The 20,030-nt window shown below is 42.7% G+C and overlaps 1 protein-coding gene and 1 long non-coding RNA gene across 2 annotated transcripts in view; one reads left to right on the top strand and one right to left on the bottom strand.

Annotated features, from left to right (window-relative positions):
• The window catches only part of LOC309824443, a 51,443-nt gene that overhangs the window by 1,968 nt on the left and 29,445 nt on the right, over nucleotides 1–20,030 (top strand). The window contains exon 2 of the long non-coding RNA XR_014296932.1: nucleotides 5,128–5,290. This is a non-coding gene — a long non-coding RNA (uncharacterized lncRNA). The remainder of the gene's footprint in view (nucleotides 1–5,127; nucleotides 5,291–20,030) is intronic.
• Nucleotides 11,711–12,746, bottom strand: LOC309823709 (olfactory receptor 2S2-like; the record flags this gene model as incomplete). The annotated part of the gene is given in 2 exon segments (XM_082656253.1): nucleotides 11,711–12,121; nucleotides 12,123–12,746. Coding segments are annotated over 2 exon segments (1,035 nt in total).

The following is a 20,030-nucleotide window of genomic DNA, read 5'->3' as shown; positions in this document are numbered from 1 at the left end:
CATTTTGATATTAAGCTGGGAGTTATATAGCTTATCAAAATTCTTATCTAATCAACTAATTCAGACTCACCAAATACAATCACTGTCAATCCAGACATACTCAGTGGTCTTCCTTTCCTTAAGCCTAATCAGACCTAAAGCTAATTAATCCCCCCAAAATAATCAGTTCCCCTCAAAGTGATCAAATCCCTTCCCCCAAGCATTCCCTATCATCTAGTCAACCACTAGCCATGATCTAGCAATCATCCATTAAATAAATGTCATTGTGGCAGGGACTGATAATCTTTCAATATCCATTTTTCATTTCCCCTTTCACTAATAGAAACCTCTAAATTTTAACTAAGCATCCTGCTTCCTGGCTAGACACTATATTTCCCACCATCCTTTGCATCTGGGCGTGTCCACGTGACTAAATCTGGCCAATGGGATTGAGTGGAAATGATGTTTTCAATTTCCAGGTCATGTCCTTGAGAACTGTCCATGCCTTCTCTGTCCCCCTTTCTTTCGGCTGGAATGTTTTAATTAAAGTGGTAAACCAGCTTTGATCAGTTGGATGATCAAACCAGCTTTGATCAGTTGGATGATAAACCAGCTTTGATCAGTTGGATCTGGCCAATGGGATTGAGTGGAAATGATGTTTTCAATTTCCAGGTCATGTCCTTGAGAACTGTCCACGCCTTCTCTGTCCCCCTTTCTTTCGGCTGGAATGTTTGAATTAAAGTGGTAAACCAGCTTTGATCAGTTGGATGAGGACAACAACATAGGGGAGAGTGGAGCAAAAAGAAAGAGGTGGGTCCCTGGATCACCTTGTAGAGCAGCATGACAGAAGTGCCAGTGAAGTCTCATGGTCATCCAGTCCGGATGCATGTAGGCCAAGGGCTGTTTCCTTACACCTACAGTCATGATGCAGTGTCCTCCTGTCCCACAGGTCAGATCTCAAGGTGTGGCCAACCACAGAGGGGTTTTGAAGGGCTCAGTACTTTCCAAGTCCTTGTCACTCAGGTGCTGAAGCCTGTGATTAACGAGCAGAAAAAGAACTTGGCCCCCAAGTAGCCCTCTTGCAGTCTAGGAAGGTGAAGTCACCCAAGACTTCTGGTGAGAAGTCTTTCTGTTCCCTTAGAGGTGAGCATTTGTGAGAGACCAATGAGATACTTTAGAGTTATGGACTATTAAAACTAAATCTGGGTAGAGTAGAAGCCTTTAGCAAGACCTGTAGGTCATAACTATAGACATTTAACATCTGTGGATGAGTCAAAATGTTATCAATTCTCAATATTTTCAAATGGATGGTGAACCAGCTTCAGACACCTCTTTGTGGTTCCTGCCGCCTCCTTGTATGCCCGTGAGTTTGGTGAAATTGGTTTAATTATATCATTAGGCCCAGCTGCCTCTTGAGACTTGGGATTTTCTGCCAGAACATTCAGTTGTGCACTTTGAGGACTGTTTACAAGAGTTGGTGAAGTCGAACAGTGAAGTGTTTCATTAGAGGGGGAGTCAATTCCACTCCAAAGTCGTCTTTATGCTCTTACACTAGGAACATTATTAGAGAATCAGAGGGTACTCAGAGACATTTAGTTAGAGCACAGTATATGGAGACGACAAACTTTGCGTAGATTGTCTCCTTGGACAGAGATGAAGGTGAAGTTTATAAAAACAAAATCTGCAGGTGATCTTTGTTTTGGGGTAAGTTCATTGGCGCCAAGGAAGGCAGTTTGTGCTTGAAAAGGGCTGACAGAGTTATGAGGAAAGGCAATTCTTAGTTGTATGTGGGTTTTTCTGAGAAGCCTTATGATTTCCGCTATAGTACTACGTTCGTCGTGTGTCCCTCTCTGTATCATAGCAGCCAGTGTCCTTCCATTGGTACCTGCATGATTTTTCTCGCTGGAATTTCTTTGGGGAATTAATAATATGGGAATTTCATGATGGTGCTTTTGGACCCAAATTGAAACATAAACATATACATGTATGTCATGGCTGTTGATCCCTAGCTTACAGAAGGGGGCATGAAGCGAGCATACTGCCTTTGTTATAGGACTGTGTGGATCATCTGGCTGTGTGTTTGATGTAGTACAACACGTGGTGAGATCTTAGGCAGCCTAGATAATAGGATAGGGAATTGTGATAACTATTATCAATACATTTCATCTTCTCTGAGAAACACAAAGTGAAGCTTTACTGTCATACTTGCTGGGAACATGTCCCAAAAGATGAAAGACATTTTAATTTTCTGAATCCAGTCAAAGAACCTGATTCCACATCCAAACATATTACTTATTATTTTAGATGTACACGACAAACCAGTATCCATAATCCAAATCACAATTATGCTGCCCAGGTCCATCTCTGATGAACCTGAATGAGAATTAAAGGTGAAGAGTGTGTTGATCACTTGATGAAGAAATTCATAATGCCACATTAGCTAAACTTGATGTGTATTACCCATAGTTCAAAGTCTTATGATAGCTATTTTATCACGAGCTAGCATTGTCCTGGCAATTGTGCGACCGGCTGGGAAACAGATACATATGGAGATAAAATTTCTAAGAAACTATTTTGTCAACTCTTATTTTTTTCCCAATGTAGCTGAGTAAGTTTCTGTAGACAAGGGGCTTTCTGGGAGTGAGTGGCAGCTCTTACATTAAAAACAATATAATGCAGAATTAGAATTATGGAGGATTTTTTGGTAGAAACTGTTTATTGTTCCACAATATCTGGTCATCTCTTCTTTCAGAATCAAAGAATCCCCAATTTTTAACTAGGTCACATGTTTGCACAGAATTAAGGCTATATTTCTCAGCATCTTCTGCAATTAACTACAGCCACGTGACTAAGGCGAATGGATTGCAAATAGAATTGTAGCATGACAGCTTCTAGAAACCTATCTTATAGGACGGCTGGCATATGCCCTGTGCTCCCTGTATTATTCAGGATTCTCCAGAGAAACAGAACCAATGGGAGATATTTATTTGTTTATTATGAGGAATTGGCTCACACAATTATGGAGCCTGGGAAGTCCCACAATCTGCTGTTTGCAGATCCTGCAGACTCAGTCTGAGTCCAAAGCCCTGAGAACCAGGGGAGCTGATGGTGTAAATCCCAGTCTGAGGCACGATGAGATGGGATATCCCACTGAATTCCTCCGCCCTCCACCTTCTGTTCTATTTAGGCCCTCAACATATTGAATGATGCCCACCCTCATTGGGAAGGGCAGTAAACTTTATCAAGTTCACAAATTAAAGTGCCAGTCTCATTGGGAAACGCTCTCACAGACACATCTAGAAACAATGTTTAATCTGAGCATTCCACGGTCAGTCAAGTTGACACATAAATTAACCAGCACCCTCCCCTTCTTCTTTGTCATTCTTTCCATCCTACCACGTGTAATGCGGCATGAGAGCTGGAGCTCTAGCTGCCTTCTTGGACTGTGAGAATAAGGACTACACCATTGTAATAAGAAAGCAGTAAACTAGAAGGAAGTGGAGTCTTTGAGGAGCAGAGATTCCACAATATCCCTGGATTACCTACCTTGCAGATGTTTATACAAGACACAGAAATGAGCTGCTATCTTGTGTAAGCATTACTAATGTGAGGCTCTGCTATATTTGATTAAACCTAATCTTCACTGATACAAAACCTTATCTTTATGTTTACTTGATTCTTCATGGGCCTTAGTCAATGGGTCTCTAGCCATTTCCTGTCAGTGGTAAGAGGCCAAACCTTGGTCCTTAGGATAACAAACTCAACATGTTACGAATAGGGACAGGTCCAATGAATCTCAAGGACTTAAATTTTCCAGCTGCTTCAGTTGGTTCTAAAGACAATAGCCACGAGCTCTATGAGGCAATGTGACTACATTTATACTCTTCAGAGAGCATTGCTAATGCAAAACGTATACCTATCCTTTGCTTAAGGATGTCGATTCATTCATGAAAACCTTTCTGCTAAGGGAAAAAAGTCAATAGATGGAAAAAATTTTCTAATGATTTTAATACGAAAAATTAGGATACTGATCCAAGATACCCTAAACAATATTCACAGAAGAATATATTAATTGAACAATGAAAACAAGTTTATGTAATAAACAGCAGTTAGAAAGTAAATAAATAGAGTTTATATGTAAAATGTAATATAATGAAGTTTACAGTACTTTCCAAGGGAGGAAGAAGGACTTGATAGTGGGTGGGGCTGGGGGAGAAGGGATTCTTTGGAAAGTGGAGTCTTCTTTCTGCCCTATTTTCTTCAACAATATTTCAGCATTTTCGGGGTTCGTGGTAATCTTGCATTCAAACTGCACTATAAATAAAATCATATCACAGAAAATATTTCTAGGGCAAAATAAAAATAAATACACGAATGCTTCAAAACATGTAAAAAATAGTGCATGTGCACAGCCCACTGAAGAGTCGCAGGAGGTACTGCCTCTTCATTTGTCTCGCCTGGCAATACATTTGGGCTCATCCCTATGTGGCAAACAGCTCTTGTTTGTTCCATATGATATTCTCCAGGTAGAAACTGCTGTGCTGAGTAATAAGTTGGTGAGTGTGTCTTTGCCTGAAACCAAAAGTCAAAATATTCTTGTAGTATATGTCATTGGGTGAAAACATTGTTATTCTGAAAAAAAAAATTTTTTTTAAAATTAAAGGAGTCGGGCTTCCCTGGTAGCGCAGTGGTTGAGAGTCCGCCTGCCGATGCAGGGGACGCGGATTTGTGCCCCGGTCCGGGAGGATCCCACATGCCGCGGAGTGGCTGGGCCCGTGAGCCATGGCCGCTGAGCCTGCATGTCCAAGAGCCTGTGCTCCGAAACAGGAGAGGCCACAACAGTGAGAGGCCCGTGTACCGCAAAAAAAAAATTAAAGGAGTCACTGTCTGAAAAGTAGAATAACCTTCAAAGCCATACTGGCAGCAAGTCATTACTGACTGGTCATTATGTGGGGTATGTGTATGGCTGGAGAGGAGGGGTCAGGAAGAGGCAGCAACTCGAATCTCTTTACAGGGGTCTTACACTTGGTAACAGTGAGCTAAGTCCTTAAGAGGTGTGGTAAGAACGCCAAACTGCAGGCAAAACTGCCACATCTAGCCTTTTTGCCAGGGCCCTGGGCCTAAAATCGTTCCTGTGTTTTCTTTCAGCCAGACTTGAGGGATGCAGAGTGTGTGTTCCCCTGTCTGGGAGAAAGAACGGGATAGTTCACCTGTACCTGTTCGCTCGCCTCCCCATTTTCCTGAAATCTCTTGAACGCCGGCTGGGTCTGTGCTCGCTCTTTTCCGGCTCTGAGCCCCAGCGTAAACCTCGGTAAGTGCTGCTGGAGCCAAAAGGCATGGGCTGTGGAGTCAGACGAAGTTGGATTCAAATCCTGGCATTTCCTTCTCTGAACACTTTTAAGTCTTTCTTATTCACCTCCTCCCTCTTTTCCCCCAGACCTTCCTCTGACCTTGCTTTTTCCTCAAGTTGCATTGTATCAAGTTTTTTCTTCTCTAACTTCACTGTTACATGTGTTCAATCTGCCGTCTTATCAGAAAGAGTTTTTGTGCTGGACTTGACTCTCCTGGAGTGCTCTTGGCATGTTTTTGTTCCTCTGGCGGTTCACTCGCATCAGGAGACTTGTTTCTCTAGGTTCTGTTTACTCCTCTGTCTGGCTGCTGGGTGCTCTGCTGCTGGCGCTCTTTAGGCAGCCGCATCCTGGGAGTGGGCCAGGCACTGTAGTCTGCCTGTGTGTGTTAGGGTGTGAGACACTGGCCGCTTGTGAGTCCTTTAATAGGCCCCAAGCTGCCAAGGCGAGTAAAACTTGCATAATTCTCTACTCTGGGCCAGAGAGACAGACCCCTGGGCTCCTCCAGCGAACCTGACATGGAAGCAACAGCCCTGCCCCTCTGTGGTCCAGAAATCGCCCAAGCAGACTCTCTTAGATACCACAGCGTTTCCTCTCCTTCTTGCCCCAACATGTGATGCTTGTCTCCAGGATCTCCTTGTACAGAGGAGTAAAATTCCTGCACCACTTCCATCTTTTAGGACTCTCACATAGCCTCGGCATTGCCCACGGCTCTGAGTCTCAGCAGCTGCCTGTTCTAGGAAAGTAGAGTAGCTGGATTGGGGTTGGGTTGTGACGCATTATGGATTCTACAGAGCAAACTGCTGTCTTCCCAGAATCCTCAGAGGATTCTCTAGTAGAATCTTTTAGGATTTAATTTTTTTTTATTTTAATCTTTGATTCCTCTGGAATTTATCTTGGTGTTTGGGGAGGGGTCTTATGGAACTGAGACCCAGAATAATGAGCCCGATTCCGAGAATGTAGAAAGAAGCAGGACATTGGAACCAACTAATGTAAGAAGCAACTGCTGCTGCTCAAAGGCATTGTGGGGCCACAAAGTCGGGAGTAGGGAGCAAAGCAGAAGGAGCAAGTCCCTTTTTCCTTTTCCAGCCTTCCACTCTCCCTCTAGCGCCCCCTATGGGCAGCACCTATAGGGAGCCAGCTGGCAAAGCAGAAATGTGGTTTGGAATCCCAGCCCAGCAACATAAAACTGAATAGTATAGAAGGATAGCTTTGGAGCTGAGAGACAATAGCTTAATAATTAGCACATTGACTTTATCACATATTACATGACCATATATATTTGGGTCTATTTCTAGACTCTATTCTGTTCCAGTGATCTATTTATTTCTCCACTAGTACCAAACTGAAAAGAAAAATTACTTTTACATACATTTTGATTTCTAGTAGGACTAATTTCCCCTTGTTGGTTTTTTTCCAAATACTTCTGGCTGTTCTGACATGGTTTTCTATATGTATTATATATAATGTATAATTTATTTCTGTGTGAATTAGAGTTAGCTTGTTAGTGACTGGGATTGCATTGAATTTCTGTATTAATTTCGGGAACTTGAGAAGTTTACACTAGCAAGATTTCTTATCTGAGTTATATTTTTCAATTTATTCAATATTCCTTTGAATTCTTTCAATAGAGTATTATGCTTTTCTTCATGTAAGTATTGTGGATTCTTAACTTTATTCTTAGGTATTCCCCCCCTCCAATTCATTGCTAATATAGATGAATTCTTTTTCCCCCATAATATTTCCTCCTGCATACTGTTTGTATGAAAAACTTGATTTTTGCTTGTTAATTTCATAACCAACTTCTTCATTGAATTCTTTTTTTTTTTTTTTTTTTGCAGCACGCGGGCCTCTCACTGTTGTGGCCTCTCCCGTTGCGGAGCACAGGCTCCGGACGCGCAGGCCCAGTGGCCATGGCTCACGGGCCCAGCCACTCTGTGGCATGTGGGATCTTCCCGGACCGGGGCACGAACCCGCGCCCCCTGCATTGGCAGGCGGACTCTCAACCACTGCGCCACCAGGGAAGCCCTCTCCTATTTTTTAAAAAAATTAATTTATTTACATTTAAAAAATTTTTGGCTGCTTTGGGTCTTCGTTGCTGTGCACAGGTTTTCTCTAGTTGCGATGAGCGGGGGTTACTCTTTCTTGGGGTGCGTGGACTTCTCATTACGGTGGCTTCTGTTGTTGCAGAGCACAGGCTCAAGGTGCACAGGCTTCAGTAGTTGTGGCTCGTGGGCTGTAGAGCGCAGGCTCAGCAGTTGTGGCGCACCAGCTTAGTTGCTCTGCGGCACATGGGATCTTCCCGAACCAGGGCTCAAACCCGTGTCCCCTGCACTGGCAGGCGGATTCTCAACCACTGCGCCACCAGGGAAGTCCTGAATTCTCCTATTTTAGAAAAATTGCTTTTCAATCGATTTTCCTGTTTCATCGAGGTATAAAATTATTAGTATATAAGTTATCAATAATAATAAAATTATTTCCCACTTTCTTCTATTTTCACTCTATATTTCTTTCTGTTCTCTAATTCAATGGTTGGTATTTCCAGAACAGTGTTAAAGTATAATGGGTTTGATCTACTGATTCATCATTAAGCATGTTGCAGACTTTTAAAATTAGAGACATTTTAATTTTGTTAAAGAACACACCTGTTCCTATTTTATTAGAAGTTTTATAAAACTCAGAATTAAATTTGTTAAACTTTAAAAAATAACTTCAGGGGAACTATTGAAATGGTTATTTTTTCCTCCTTTGACCTGTGAATGTGATGAATTATCCCAGTAGGTATCCTTAAATTTTTCCACCTTTACATTTTAAAAGTAAATCCACTTGGACATTGGTTTATCCACTTGGACATTATTTTAATGTATTGCTGAATTCTATTATATATGTATAATACCTATAATATATGTATATACACAGACACATACATTTGTGAGATGGGTCTCTGGTTTTCTCAGTTGTACTTTCTTTGTCATGTTTTTCATGTTTCAGTATCATTGTTATGCTGGCTTGGTTAAAGGAATCTGGAAGATATCTTTCTCACTGTATGCTCTGAAATAATTTAAACAGTATTAAAACCTTTTATTTAATAGCATTCACCTGTGAATCTCCCTGGGCCTAGAACATGTTCAGGTGGTCAATCTTTGACAATTTCTCAATTTCTACTTAGATAGTTGGTGTTTTAAGATTGTCTAAATCTTAAATGGTTAATTGGGTAATTTATATTTTCTTAGAATATAATTTTTCCCCAGATTCTCGCATTTATTTCTGAGAGTAGAGCAAAAATATGCTTTTACAGTGTTTAATTTTCTTGGCTACAGTGGCATGCATCATAATTGAGTTGGGTGGTCCATCCGGATTGGGGGACCCCTGGGGGGTGGAGATGAAGGGCAGGCTGAACAGGTGGAACCCGCCTCCCTCCACTGTCTCTCACCTCCATTCTGCCCCCAGCCCTGCCCTGGTTCCGCCAAAGCAGATCCACTTTATATTTGAAGTTTCAGCTTAAAGATTTCATTGGGGATTTGGTCACTAAAATAAAAGCCTGAAAAAGCACAGATCCAGAACTGTAAAGTTGAAATAATACATTTGTTTGAATAAGTATAATAATGTGATAGTATTCCTGTCCCCCCAAAGAATTTATCCATTCTAGTCATTTTCATTTGGGGGATTTTAGGAATGAGTTCCTATATTGTATGATATCATATCAATACTTTTTCAGAAAGACTGATGACCTAAGTCAGTGAAAAATTTCCTCAGTTTGGTTGTCTCTTCTTGTTCCTGTTAATGCATCTTGTTCTTTTTGAAAGCGTCGGCTAGAAGAAAGGTGACTGACATTGAAAGGCAAGAAATGTGAAGTTGGAGTAGGGTTAGACATTGTTGCTAGAGAAAACAATTTATGTGATTTCTAATTTAATAATTACATCAGGATCATGTAGTTTGTAATATAAAAGGATGCAGCTGCCATTAGAGGAAAAGAAAGTAGAGGACAGCCTACTAAGAAGGTAGACTTGTTCTCGGTGTTTCTCAACGTCAGTCTGATCTCAGTTACCCTGGGGAAATAGAGTTAGCTTAGCAGTGTTATTATTCCCAAGGTATTTTCAGAAATATCACATCCTTTCAATTGCCGGAATAAACGAGATGATGCTGTAGACACAGTTTGGTACCTCCAGTTGGGTAATGTTGGGTGATTTTGGCACAGGAGGAAGAGCTGGGGCTGTTTGGGCTGGAGGGGAATATCCTCGGGAAGAACTATCTTCATACGTCAGAGGGAAAGGGATTAGGTGCATTTCATGTGGAGACACAAAGCTGAATTAGGATGGGAAGGTAGAGGCTACAGGAGGATATATTTTCGTATAATTCAAGGAAGAATTTGCTAGTAGGGCTGAATGAAACAGCTAGAATCTGGAAGGATTGAATTCTTCGTCACTGGAAGTGTCCAAGCAGATGCTGGATGACTGGCGTCAGGGATATTGGAGAGGAACTCCATGCATCCTGTAGCTCTGGTTGAACAAGAAGACCTCTGAAGCCTCATCTAAGGATGACGTCACACGGCTCCACAAGTGTCTGAAGTTTGCCTAAATGGCCACTAGATGTCACTCTTGTATGTTTGCAATAGCAAGATTTTTTCTTTTTAATAGGTTTATTATTTATTTATTTATTTATGGCTGCATTGGGTCTTCATTGCTGCTCTTCATTGCTGCATTGGGTCTTCAAAGCTGCGGACTTTCTCTAGTTGCGGCAAGCTGGGGTTACTCTTTGTTGCAGTGTGCGGGCTTCTCATTGCAGTGGCTTCTCTTGTTGCAAGCGTAGGCTCTAGGCGCACTGGCTTCAGTAGTTGTGGCATGCGGGCTCAGTAGTTGTGGCTCGCAGGCTCTGGAGCACAGGCTCAGTAGTTGTGGTGCATGGTCTTAGTTGCTCCATGGCATGTGGGATCTTCCCGGACCAGGGCTTGAACCCGTGTCCCCTGCATTGGCAGGCAGATTCTTAACCACTGCACCACCAGGGAAGTCCTTTTTTTTTTTTTTTTTTTTTGCTGTTGCAAAGTAGAAATCAGAAACATGACTGATTAACATAAGACAGTGAAATTTTATTAACAAAATGTGCATCCCTGTCTTATACAATTCATTTTTAATAAATATAAGAAAACGTAAATATCACTTGAAGCAAAAGTTTCCAAGATCTACTATATTCTCAAAATTGGATTCCTTTTCTAAATTCTTTTAGTTTTCCAGTATTCTCAGAATTTAATATAACTTGCCATAAAACCGCTTCTATTCATCCACTGCCATCTCAAATGTCTCATCCATCTTTTGTATCTATTGTTCTAGATAGGAACTGTATCTTGCTCTCTTCCACATGGCACATTAGCACTGTGCAGCACTCATAATAATACTTCTAGCAATATCTTACATTTCTATGTTTCTTACTATTTACAGAGGACTTATTTATAGTGTCTTATCTAATCCACATAAAATAAAGTGGTTAGGTTTTTAAAATATGAAGAAATAAGCTGAGAGATGTTAAGCAACCTGCCCAAGGTCATAAGTAAGAAAATGCTTCCCAGTTTTATTGTGCTAAACTATGGAGGCTCAGGAAATGCTACAGACTTTATGTCTCTTGGACATTTGCAGTGTACGTTAGTATATTAAAGGCTCTGAGAATTCCTGGCAACTTTAACCCCCCAACCCAAAGTCTTCAAACATATTTAGCCACTATCTATTTCTTTCTTTATCTATCTACCTGTCATCTATTTTTTTTTTTTCAGAATGTGAGTTATTATGTAACAGAATACTAACTTTTCTATTGGGAATTGCTGTTAAGTGATAAATGTCAAATTCAAACCCTCTACTCCTTCTTCAATTTAATTTGATTGACTAGCAGTGTTTCAAAATGTGCAGTGCATCAAGAAAAATACAGCCTCAATTTTCTCATAGATAAAAAAGAAATTTATTTAATCAAAATAGGTTATTCTCACCCAGAGTCTTCCAATGTGGCAAATTTTGTCTCTTCTGAGCATTTCAGGCAAACTCAATCTAATATACAGCAGTCCAAGATGAAAATGTCCACTTCCTCCTTGTTCCTCTGACTCTCCCTGTGATTCCAACAGGGATGGCAAAGCTGCTGTGAGAGCCATCTTATGTCTCTGAACTAACTCTGCAGTTTAGGCACAACACGGGCCATTAGGCTTGCTCTAATGGTCCCTGTCTCCTTGGTTTTAACATGTTTTCAGAATGTCTTCATCATTCAATTAGAGGATTTATTGTCTGACATCTGTTGAATGTCAGACATGTAGCCAAAACTCAGGAAATACACTCTGAAAAGTTAAACATTCCCTGAAAATGGACTTAAGGGCAAGAGATCATTCCAGTTAAGTTGACTTGGCTTTAGAATGGCAGCTGTAATGATTGAAGTCCTTTCTTCCATGGGGGTGAGAACCACAGAAGACTCCTCCTACAACACTGACTGAAGGATTTCTGACTCACCAGTTTCCTCACAGCGGCCTTCACATCCTTGTTCCTCAGGCTGTAGATGATGGGGTTGAGCATGGGGGTCACCACCCCATAGAAGAGGGAGATGAGCTTGTCTGAAAGATCCTCTTTGTCTACCCCCAGGAGGGGGTCCTTAGACATGGGCTTCCCATACATGAAAAATAAGGTCCCATAGAATATTATCACCACAGTGAGGTGGGCAGAGCAGGTGGAGAAGGCCTTTTTCCTCCCCTCAGCTGAGGGGATCCTCAGGATGGTAGCAATGATGAAGACATAAGAGGCAGAGATGAACAGAACTGGGACGCCCCAGGAACATCACATTGGTCACCCCTATACCGATCACATTGATGGAGATGTCGGCACAGGCCAACTTCAGGACAGCCAAGATCTCACAGGTGAAGTGGTTGATGATGTTGTCCCCACAGAGGGCCAACTGAATTGCCAAGGATGTGTGTACCAGAGAAGCAACACCACCAATAGCCCAGAAGCTGGCAGCCATGGGCACATAGGCAGCCTTGCTCATGACCCCAGGGTATCTAAGGGGGTTGCATATGGCCACGTAGCGATCAAACGCCATCATGCTCAGGAGCACACACTCTGTCCCTGCCATGGCAAAGGAGAGGAACATCTGCACGGCACAGGTGGAGAAAGAGATGGTTTCCTGGGGGGCCAGGAAGCCATCCAGGACCAGAGAGACTGAGGAGGTTGTGTAGCAGATGTCCAGGAAGGAGAGGTTCCTCAGGAAGAAGTACATGGGCTTGTGTAGGCGGGAGTCCAGGATGGTCACCAGGATGAGGACCTCGTTGCCCAGCAGGGTCACCAGGTACATGAGCAGGATGAGCACAAAGAATGTTTCCTCCAGCCTTGGGTGGGCTGAGAGGCCCAGGAGAATGAACCCCACCAGGGGGGAGGTCTGATTAGCTTTTTCCATGTGATGTCCCCTCTGTCATCAGCAAATTACAAAAGTAGCATATCAGGCTTTCTTGAAAAGAGTCCCAGGCATCTGGTATGCGGTCATTCCTGCTGTGTAATAGGAGAGCATATGTGTGTTAGAGAAAAACAACTGAAAGAGACAGCAGGGTGTCCTCAGCTCTTACATGAGAGAAGGTCAGAGTTGGAGCAGAGCTTACAATGGGCCAGCATTGGGCGAGGGCCTCAAGTAGTCTAGGTGTGTGAGGGGTGTTTCCGAAGTTGCTACATCCTCTCATTGTCCATAAAAGCAACTGAGACCTCGAGAGGGAAGTGACCTGTCTGAGCCTTCTAAGTTGGTGACAGAGACAGGATTTGACCCCAGCGGACCTGATCCCCAGTGAAGGAGAGATTTTCCTCCGCATTACGACTAGTGGCTGGAAAATCCTATGAATGATTTCTCTTTAATGTAAATGTATAGACATTTCATTTAATCTGAGTTTTCTTAGATTCTCAGGGAGGAAAATCCCCAAGCTGATCCAATTCTTAGAACAAGTAAATTTTAAAGCCTCTTTAAATTTTGACTACAAAACTTGTATAAAATGTCAATCCACTTCCAGACAGAGACAAGCCCAGGTAAAGACTCAACCACACGGAGGATGACTTCTCCAGTCTGCCTACCATAAATGACACAAACTTGACGTTGTCAGCATTGGAATCTGCCTAGTTTAATACAGATTGATAGCAATATATGGGGAGCTTCCTATATGGGGAGGAACTTTATGAAGTCAACACAAGGATTGATTGGAGTGATTGAACACACACTCTGGGCTGACAACTGTGCAGCTTACTAACCAGTTAACTCAGTGATCAATAACCATATAGACTACACGTACCAGATAGTAGGCTGTACAGCATTAATTTCTAAACTCATCTCCCTGGAATATTGGCGAACTTCTTAGCCAGAGGTAACTAAGAAATGTTTTTCCTTTGTCCTTTTATGCTATATTTTATTCTTGTGTAATATTTTGGCTTTCTGACCCCATCCTTGGGTTCCGTACAAGCAACTAGCTTATAGGGAGACCTATATGCCTTTGTGTAGAGGATTTCTAGTCTCTTAGTTGCAATAGCTCAGACTCTAAATTCAGAATCCTCATTGATAATATTTCTCTAGCTCCTTTTTTTTTTTTAAAGAAGATGTTGGGGGTAGGGGTTTATTAATTAATTATTTTTGCCGTGTTGCGCCTTCGTTTCTGTGCAAGGGCTTTCTCTAGTTGTGGCAAGCGGGGGCCACTCTTCATTGCGGTGAGCGGGCCTCTCACTATCGCGGCCTCTCTTGTTGCGGAGCACAGGCTCCAGACACGCAGGCTCAGTAGTTGTGGCTCACGGGCCTAGTTGCTCAGCGGCATGTGGGATCCTCCCAGACCAGGGCTCGAACCCGTGTCCCCTGCATTAGCAGGCAGGTTCTCAACCACTGCGCCACCAGGGAAGCCCTCTAGCTCCTTCTTAATTGCAGCGGGTGTGTGTGTAGGAGTGGGGGCGTGGTGGAAGATGAGTGGTAAACATTAAGGAGCATCTACTCTGTGCCACACTCTTTGAAACACCCCAAGAAGAAGATACTGTCATTCAAGGTTTATAGATGAAGTAACCAAAGCTCAGAGGAGTGGAAGATTTTCTCTCTGGGGTTGAATGACAGATTGGGGTTGAATGATTTTCACTCTGGGGTTGGATTGCAGGCTCCAATTCTGAGTTCTTTCCACCAAATAGTTGCCTTGATGTCTTAGTGCACAGATTTTTGAAAGCTCCTGTCTCTCCAATACCAGCTCTATATATTCTCTGATCCCTCTCTTTGTTCAGCATGCCTTTGCTTCACTCATGGTGGAAGAGTTTATGTCAGATATGTTGTCAGGCGGTTCAGCTCCTGCCCTGAATTGAATCCAGTGTTTCTCAACCTCAGCACTATTGACATTTGGGGCTGGATAATTCTTTGTTGTGAGGGGCTGTCCTGTGCATTGTAGGATGTTTAGCAGTAGCATCCCTGGCCTCCACCCACCAGTTGCTAGTAGCACCTACTCCCTGAGTTGTAACAGCTAAAAATGTCTCCAGACATTGCTAAATGTTTCTGGGAGGAGAGGGGTGTGCAGAGTTGCACCGGCAGAGAGCCATTGACCTAATCCAGGAGACGCTCCCCCATTATGCAATCACAGGTTTCATTGTATTTCCTGTGCAAGCCTATTACCCTCCCCCCGAGTCCCTCAGCACATGAGGATGTTTCTGTTTGCTCGAGGCAGGTCCAACTCTGTGTGCCCCGCCATGAACTTCTGCCCCAACGTATCCCACATTCCTCCCAGTGTTTCTCCCAGCTCTTCCAGGAAATGAAAAGTAAACATTATGGTCAGTGTCACAAACAAAATTTGATAGTGACAAGGACATGCTGTGCTGGCAGAAGCCAAGGAAAGTGGCTTCTGTTAGAGAAGCCGTCGTGTCCACTCCCAGCAGACAAATCTGTGCACACAGAAAGTCCTGCCCATGAACAATGCGGTGTGGGCGTGAGTGATACACAGGATTTGACCTTCGTGAGAGCTGCATCCATGGAAATCTTAGTGCCTGTCACATGGGAGATGCTGAATAAAAGTTGATTCAATCGGAGTGAACTGAACAGCTAGGAAGACCTTGCACACCGAGACTGGAGCTGTGGGACCCGCCCCTGCCCATGACATGGGTATTCTCTGTGGCTTGAGCAAGTCCCTTCTCCTCCTGAGGTCTCAGTTTCCCCATGTGCATCCTGAGAAGGCTGAATCAGGTGCTTCCCTGGGCATCCCAACTCTGTTGTGGACTATCCCATGCTGGGAGCAGTCTTTGGTAAAGGTGGCTGCCCACTCCTTTGGGGGTGTGTGTGTGTGTGTGTGTGTGTGTGTGTGTGTATGTGTGTGTGTGTGTGTGTGTGTGTGTGTGTGTGTGTGTGTGTGTGTGTGTATGTGTGTAGGGGAGATGAAGTAGGGCTGTGTCAGGCTTTGGAGGGGACTCAGGATGGAAGAAAAGAAAGAGCTCTGACTCATACAGCCCAGTGAGAGGAGGGAGAGGAGGCCAGCCGGGAGAGCAGGGAGAGGAATGGAAGCTTTCACCTTTGTGGGGCTGTACGTGCAGGTGTGGCTCCTTGGCTTGTCCCGAGGACCTGACCTGGCTAGTGGTCCCACCTCTACCTGTCTCTGGAGCCAGCAGGTAGCTGAGGAGTGGAGGTAGCTCAGTGTAGTCAAAAAGCCCCTTACATGTTCATACAGCCTTTCTGAGGAGCTGTTTGCCTAGAAAAAGTAAAAACCTGAAAAACCTGCATACCCATCACCTTAGCAATTCCACCTCTGGGAAATAATTCTACAGAATCAATGAGAGTAGAGGGCCAATGTCTCACAGTAAAGGCTTTTACATAGCAACATTTGCAAGTGAAAATAGGAAACAAAATAACTGTCCATCAAGAAATGCCTAAGTAGGGCTTCCCCGGTGGCGCAGTGGTTGAGAGTCCGCCTGCCGATGCAGGGGACACGGGTTTGTGCCCCGGTCTGGGAAGATCCCACATGCCGCGGAGCGGCTGGGCCCGTGAGCCATGGCCGCTGAGCCTGCGCGTCCGGAGCCCGTGCTCCGCAACGGGAGAGGCCACAACAGTGAGAGGCCCGCGTACTGCAAAAAAAAAAAAAAAAAAAAAGAAATGCCTAAGTAAATTATGCCACTTCATATAATGGAACATAACTTTTATATATATATATATATATATATGTATATATATATATTTAATATATAATTAAAGTTATATTTGTGATTTTTTACACCAGAATATTATTCCACTATAATGGTAAATGAAAAGGGAGAATACAAAATTTTACACACTGTTATGATCTCAATTAGGTAAATGATATGTGTGGATTAAAGTTACTGGAAGGAAATTATAGCAAAATCAGTAGGGGAGGGATTCCTCTTTGTACCTCTTCAGTATTACCCCATTAATATTAATACAATGGGCACAAGTTACTTGGTATTCAGGGGGAAAAAATCTTAGCAATTATGAAAGGAAAGTGAGAAAAACAGAAAGAACTAGCCATAGACTGGAAACCGGTTGGACCAGGCTTGGGTCTGCTGACCCTCTGACCCTGAGGAAGACCATTCTTCTGAGAAATCTCTGCAGGAGGGGGATGACAGGAATCCTATGGGCCTCCCTCCCTGGGTTCCTGTGAGGAGGGAGCAGCAAGGGCAGGGCAGGGGCTTGGAAAGTGGTGAGCCCTGGAGAGCAGGATGGACTGCCTAGCACTGCCTCTCAGCTGCTCCTCCCTGCTCCAGCATCAGCTGCGGGACGGTTTCTCAGAGCAGAGGCAGGGGAGTGGAAAGTACATCTTTGGGAAATGCTCTGCAGAAGGCATGGCCAACCACCTCTGTCCCCGTCACAGCCCAGCTCTCCCCACCTGTGTCCTGCTTGTGGCCGCCTCTCTGAGTCTCCTGATCCCAGACACAATTCTCAACTCCTCACTGCACCCCAGGACCAGACCCTAGATGCCAGGGAAAGACCCAGACACTCCCCTGCCTGACTTCCTTTACCTCTGAGACCCTCTTTCTTCTTTTTCCCCCTGAATCCTTGTGGGAACTTTAGGCTCTGGTGGGTGTTTCTCTCACGTCCGTCCTCCCAGCTGTGTTGGCTGAGCCCTGGGTATTTCAGTTACAGACTCTTCCCGTACAGGACCTGTCATCCTTGTCTGAGGCTGAGGAATCCCAAGGGTCCATTTTCCCCAGCAGTGAAGGGAGTCCTGAAGCTGTAGCCGTGGACTCCTACAAGGACACTGCTAGTCCCAGAAGCAATTTAAACTTTGGAATGTCGAGTGTGCACAGGGTGCTGGGGCTCAGCATACCCGGGGACTCCAGCGTACTCAGGGGCTCCACATCCCCGCCGTCCGTTGCAGTTAGAGGCAGTGACTGGGATATGGCCAACTGGAGATGGAGAGGCGGGCACAGCAGATGCCAGCTTCCTCCTGAGCCTTCCCCAGGGTCTCAGAGAAGCCAGTGCTCGCTTTAGGGGCCAAGCACCTTGTCCGCAAGGTGAAGGCCTAGACACCCAAGATGGGGAGGCAGACAGATATCTAACAGTAGCAGCGACTGCAGAATTAACTACATTCATTGAGCTCCCCCATGTGCCCGTCACTGTGACAAACTTACACACATTATGTAAATACAGTAAAATCCAGCAATGCACGTATGTTAAGTATGTACTTCCAGTCTTCCCTGGGAGGTTGTATTTATTATCGCCCTATTTTTTTATTTGAGGGAACAGACTTTAAAAAGTTAAGCGATTTACCAAAGACCACATCTTGTGAACAGCAGAGCTGGGATTTCAATCTCAGTACATCTAATTCTCTTTATGATTATTGATATCACCATCATCATCATCATCATCATGATTATCATCACTGTTATTTAGTAGGTATTACTTGTACTTGGAACAAAATTTATAAGGTATAGGAGGTATAATAAAATTAAGCCTCTGTCTCCAGTCACCCAATTCTTCTCCCTCGAGGCAAACAATATTAGCAATTTCTTGTATGCTTTTTCTTCAGTGGTGTTCTATGCATATTGTTAAGTAAGAAAGGCAAGATAGTAAGACATTGTGTATTTGTGCTAAATTTGTCTCCAAAATAAAGTTAGCACAAATACATACTGTCTTGCTTTTCCTCACTTAGCATATACCTTGGAGATATATACCTTGAAGAAAACATATGTAGTACTGCTTCATTCTTTTAAATGTCTGCATATATTCCATTGTAAATATAGATAATCATTTAATTAACCAGTCTGATATTGAAGGACATTTACATTTTTCAGTCCTTTCCAGTCTTATGCTATTACAATCAGTGCTACAACAAACATCCTTGCATATTTATAATTTAGCACATGTGGTAAAAATATATGTTTTATGTACATTTGTAATTTTTATGGATATTGCCAAATTTACAAGGTCTTATCAGTATATGAGAATGTCTGTTTTCTCATACGCTGTCAACATAATATGTTGGTCTTGAGACTTTTTGGTCTTTGCCAAACTGATAGTTGAGAAGTGACATCTCATTGCAGTATTTAAAACTTTTGGTATTTAAAATAATTAAAAAATGTGAAATATAGCACATATATGTAAATGCATATGAAAGTATATAAAACACATATTTTAAATTTAAAGAATAATAAAGCAATTGCCACCTAATTTAAGGAGTAGAACATTGCCACATTGCCAGCACCTTGAAATCTTCCTGGGTATTCCTTCCCACTCCCAGCCCTCTCTCTCTCTCTCCTCTCCCAGAGATAATCACACTCCTTGCTTTTGTTATAATCATTTCCTTGCTTTTCTTGAATTTTATCACCCATGGATGCATCTTTAAACAATGTAGTTTAGGTTTTCCTCTTTCTGAACTCTAAAAATCAAATCACTTGTAGGTGTTCTTTTTGACTTGTTTCTTCATTCAATATTATGTTTGCAAGATTCATTCATATTTATAAGTGTAGATAAATTCATTACTTTGTATTGCTACATTCCATTCTATGACCGTAGCACAGCTTATTTATACGTTCTATTTTGATGGATAATTGGGTTGCTTCCCAACTGAATGCTGCTATAAATATTTTATACTTTTCTCCTGGTACACATATGTCTTCCCAATTGTCCTAGTTGTGTTTATAGCCCATCCTTTCTCCACCAGTCTGCAGTACCATCTCTGTCGTATATCAAGTCTCCCAACATAAATGGATCTGCTTCTGGGATCTCTTCTCTTTTCCATTGGTTCGTCTATTCCTGTGTCAATGCTGCACCGCCCTAATAAATATTGCTTTATTGTATGTTTTGATTTCTTGTAGGGTAAACCCCTTTATTCCCCCCTCCAGTACTTCTAATACCTCATGCCTGTTCTTGGTCTTTTGTTCTTTCATATAAATTATTGAACCAGCTTCTTAAATTCTGGGGATTAAAATTTGGGATTACACTGAATATATAGAGATCAATTTGGGGAGAATTAACATCTCTATAATACTGAATTTTCCTACCCATGAATGAGAAGTATTTCTCTCTTTAATATCATTCAAAACATTTTATAATTTATAATTGTATGCATAAAAGTCTTGGAGCTGTTTTACTAGATTTACCCCTGTATGGTGGTATTTATATCTTAATATATAAATATCTATATTTATATTTCTCGATATCTTTAAAAATATTTCATAATCTGCTGCTGGAATATAGAAATGCAATTGGGTTTTTTTTAACATTGATTTTGTCTAGGAA

Source organism: Grampus griseus, assembly GCF_964374135.1.
Source record: "Grampus griseus genome assembly, chromosome: 6".
Classification (NCBI taxonomy): Eukaryota; Metazoa; Chordata; class Mammalia; order Artiodactyla; family Delphinidae; genus Grampus; species Grampus griseus.
This window is presented reverse-complemented; position numbering and strand designations above follow the sequence as displayed.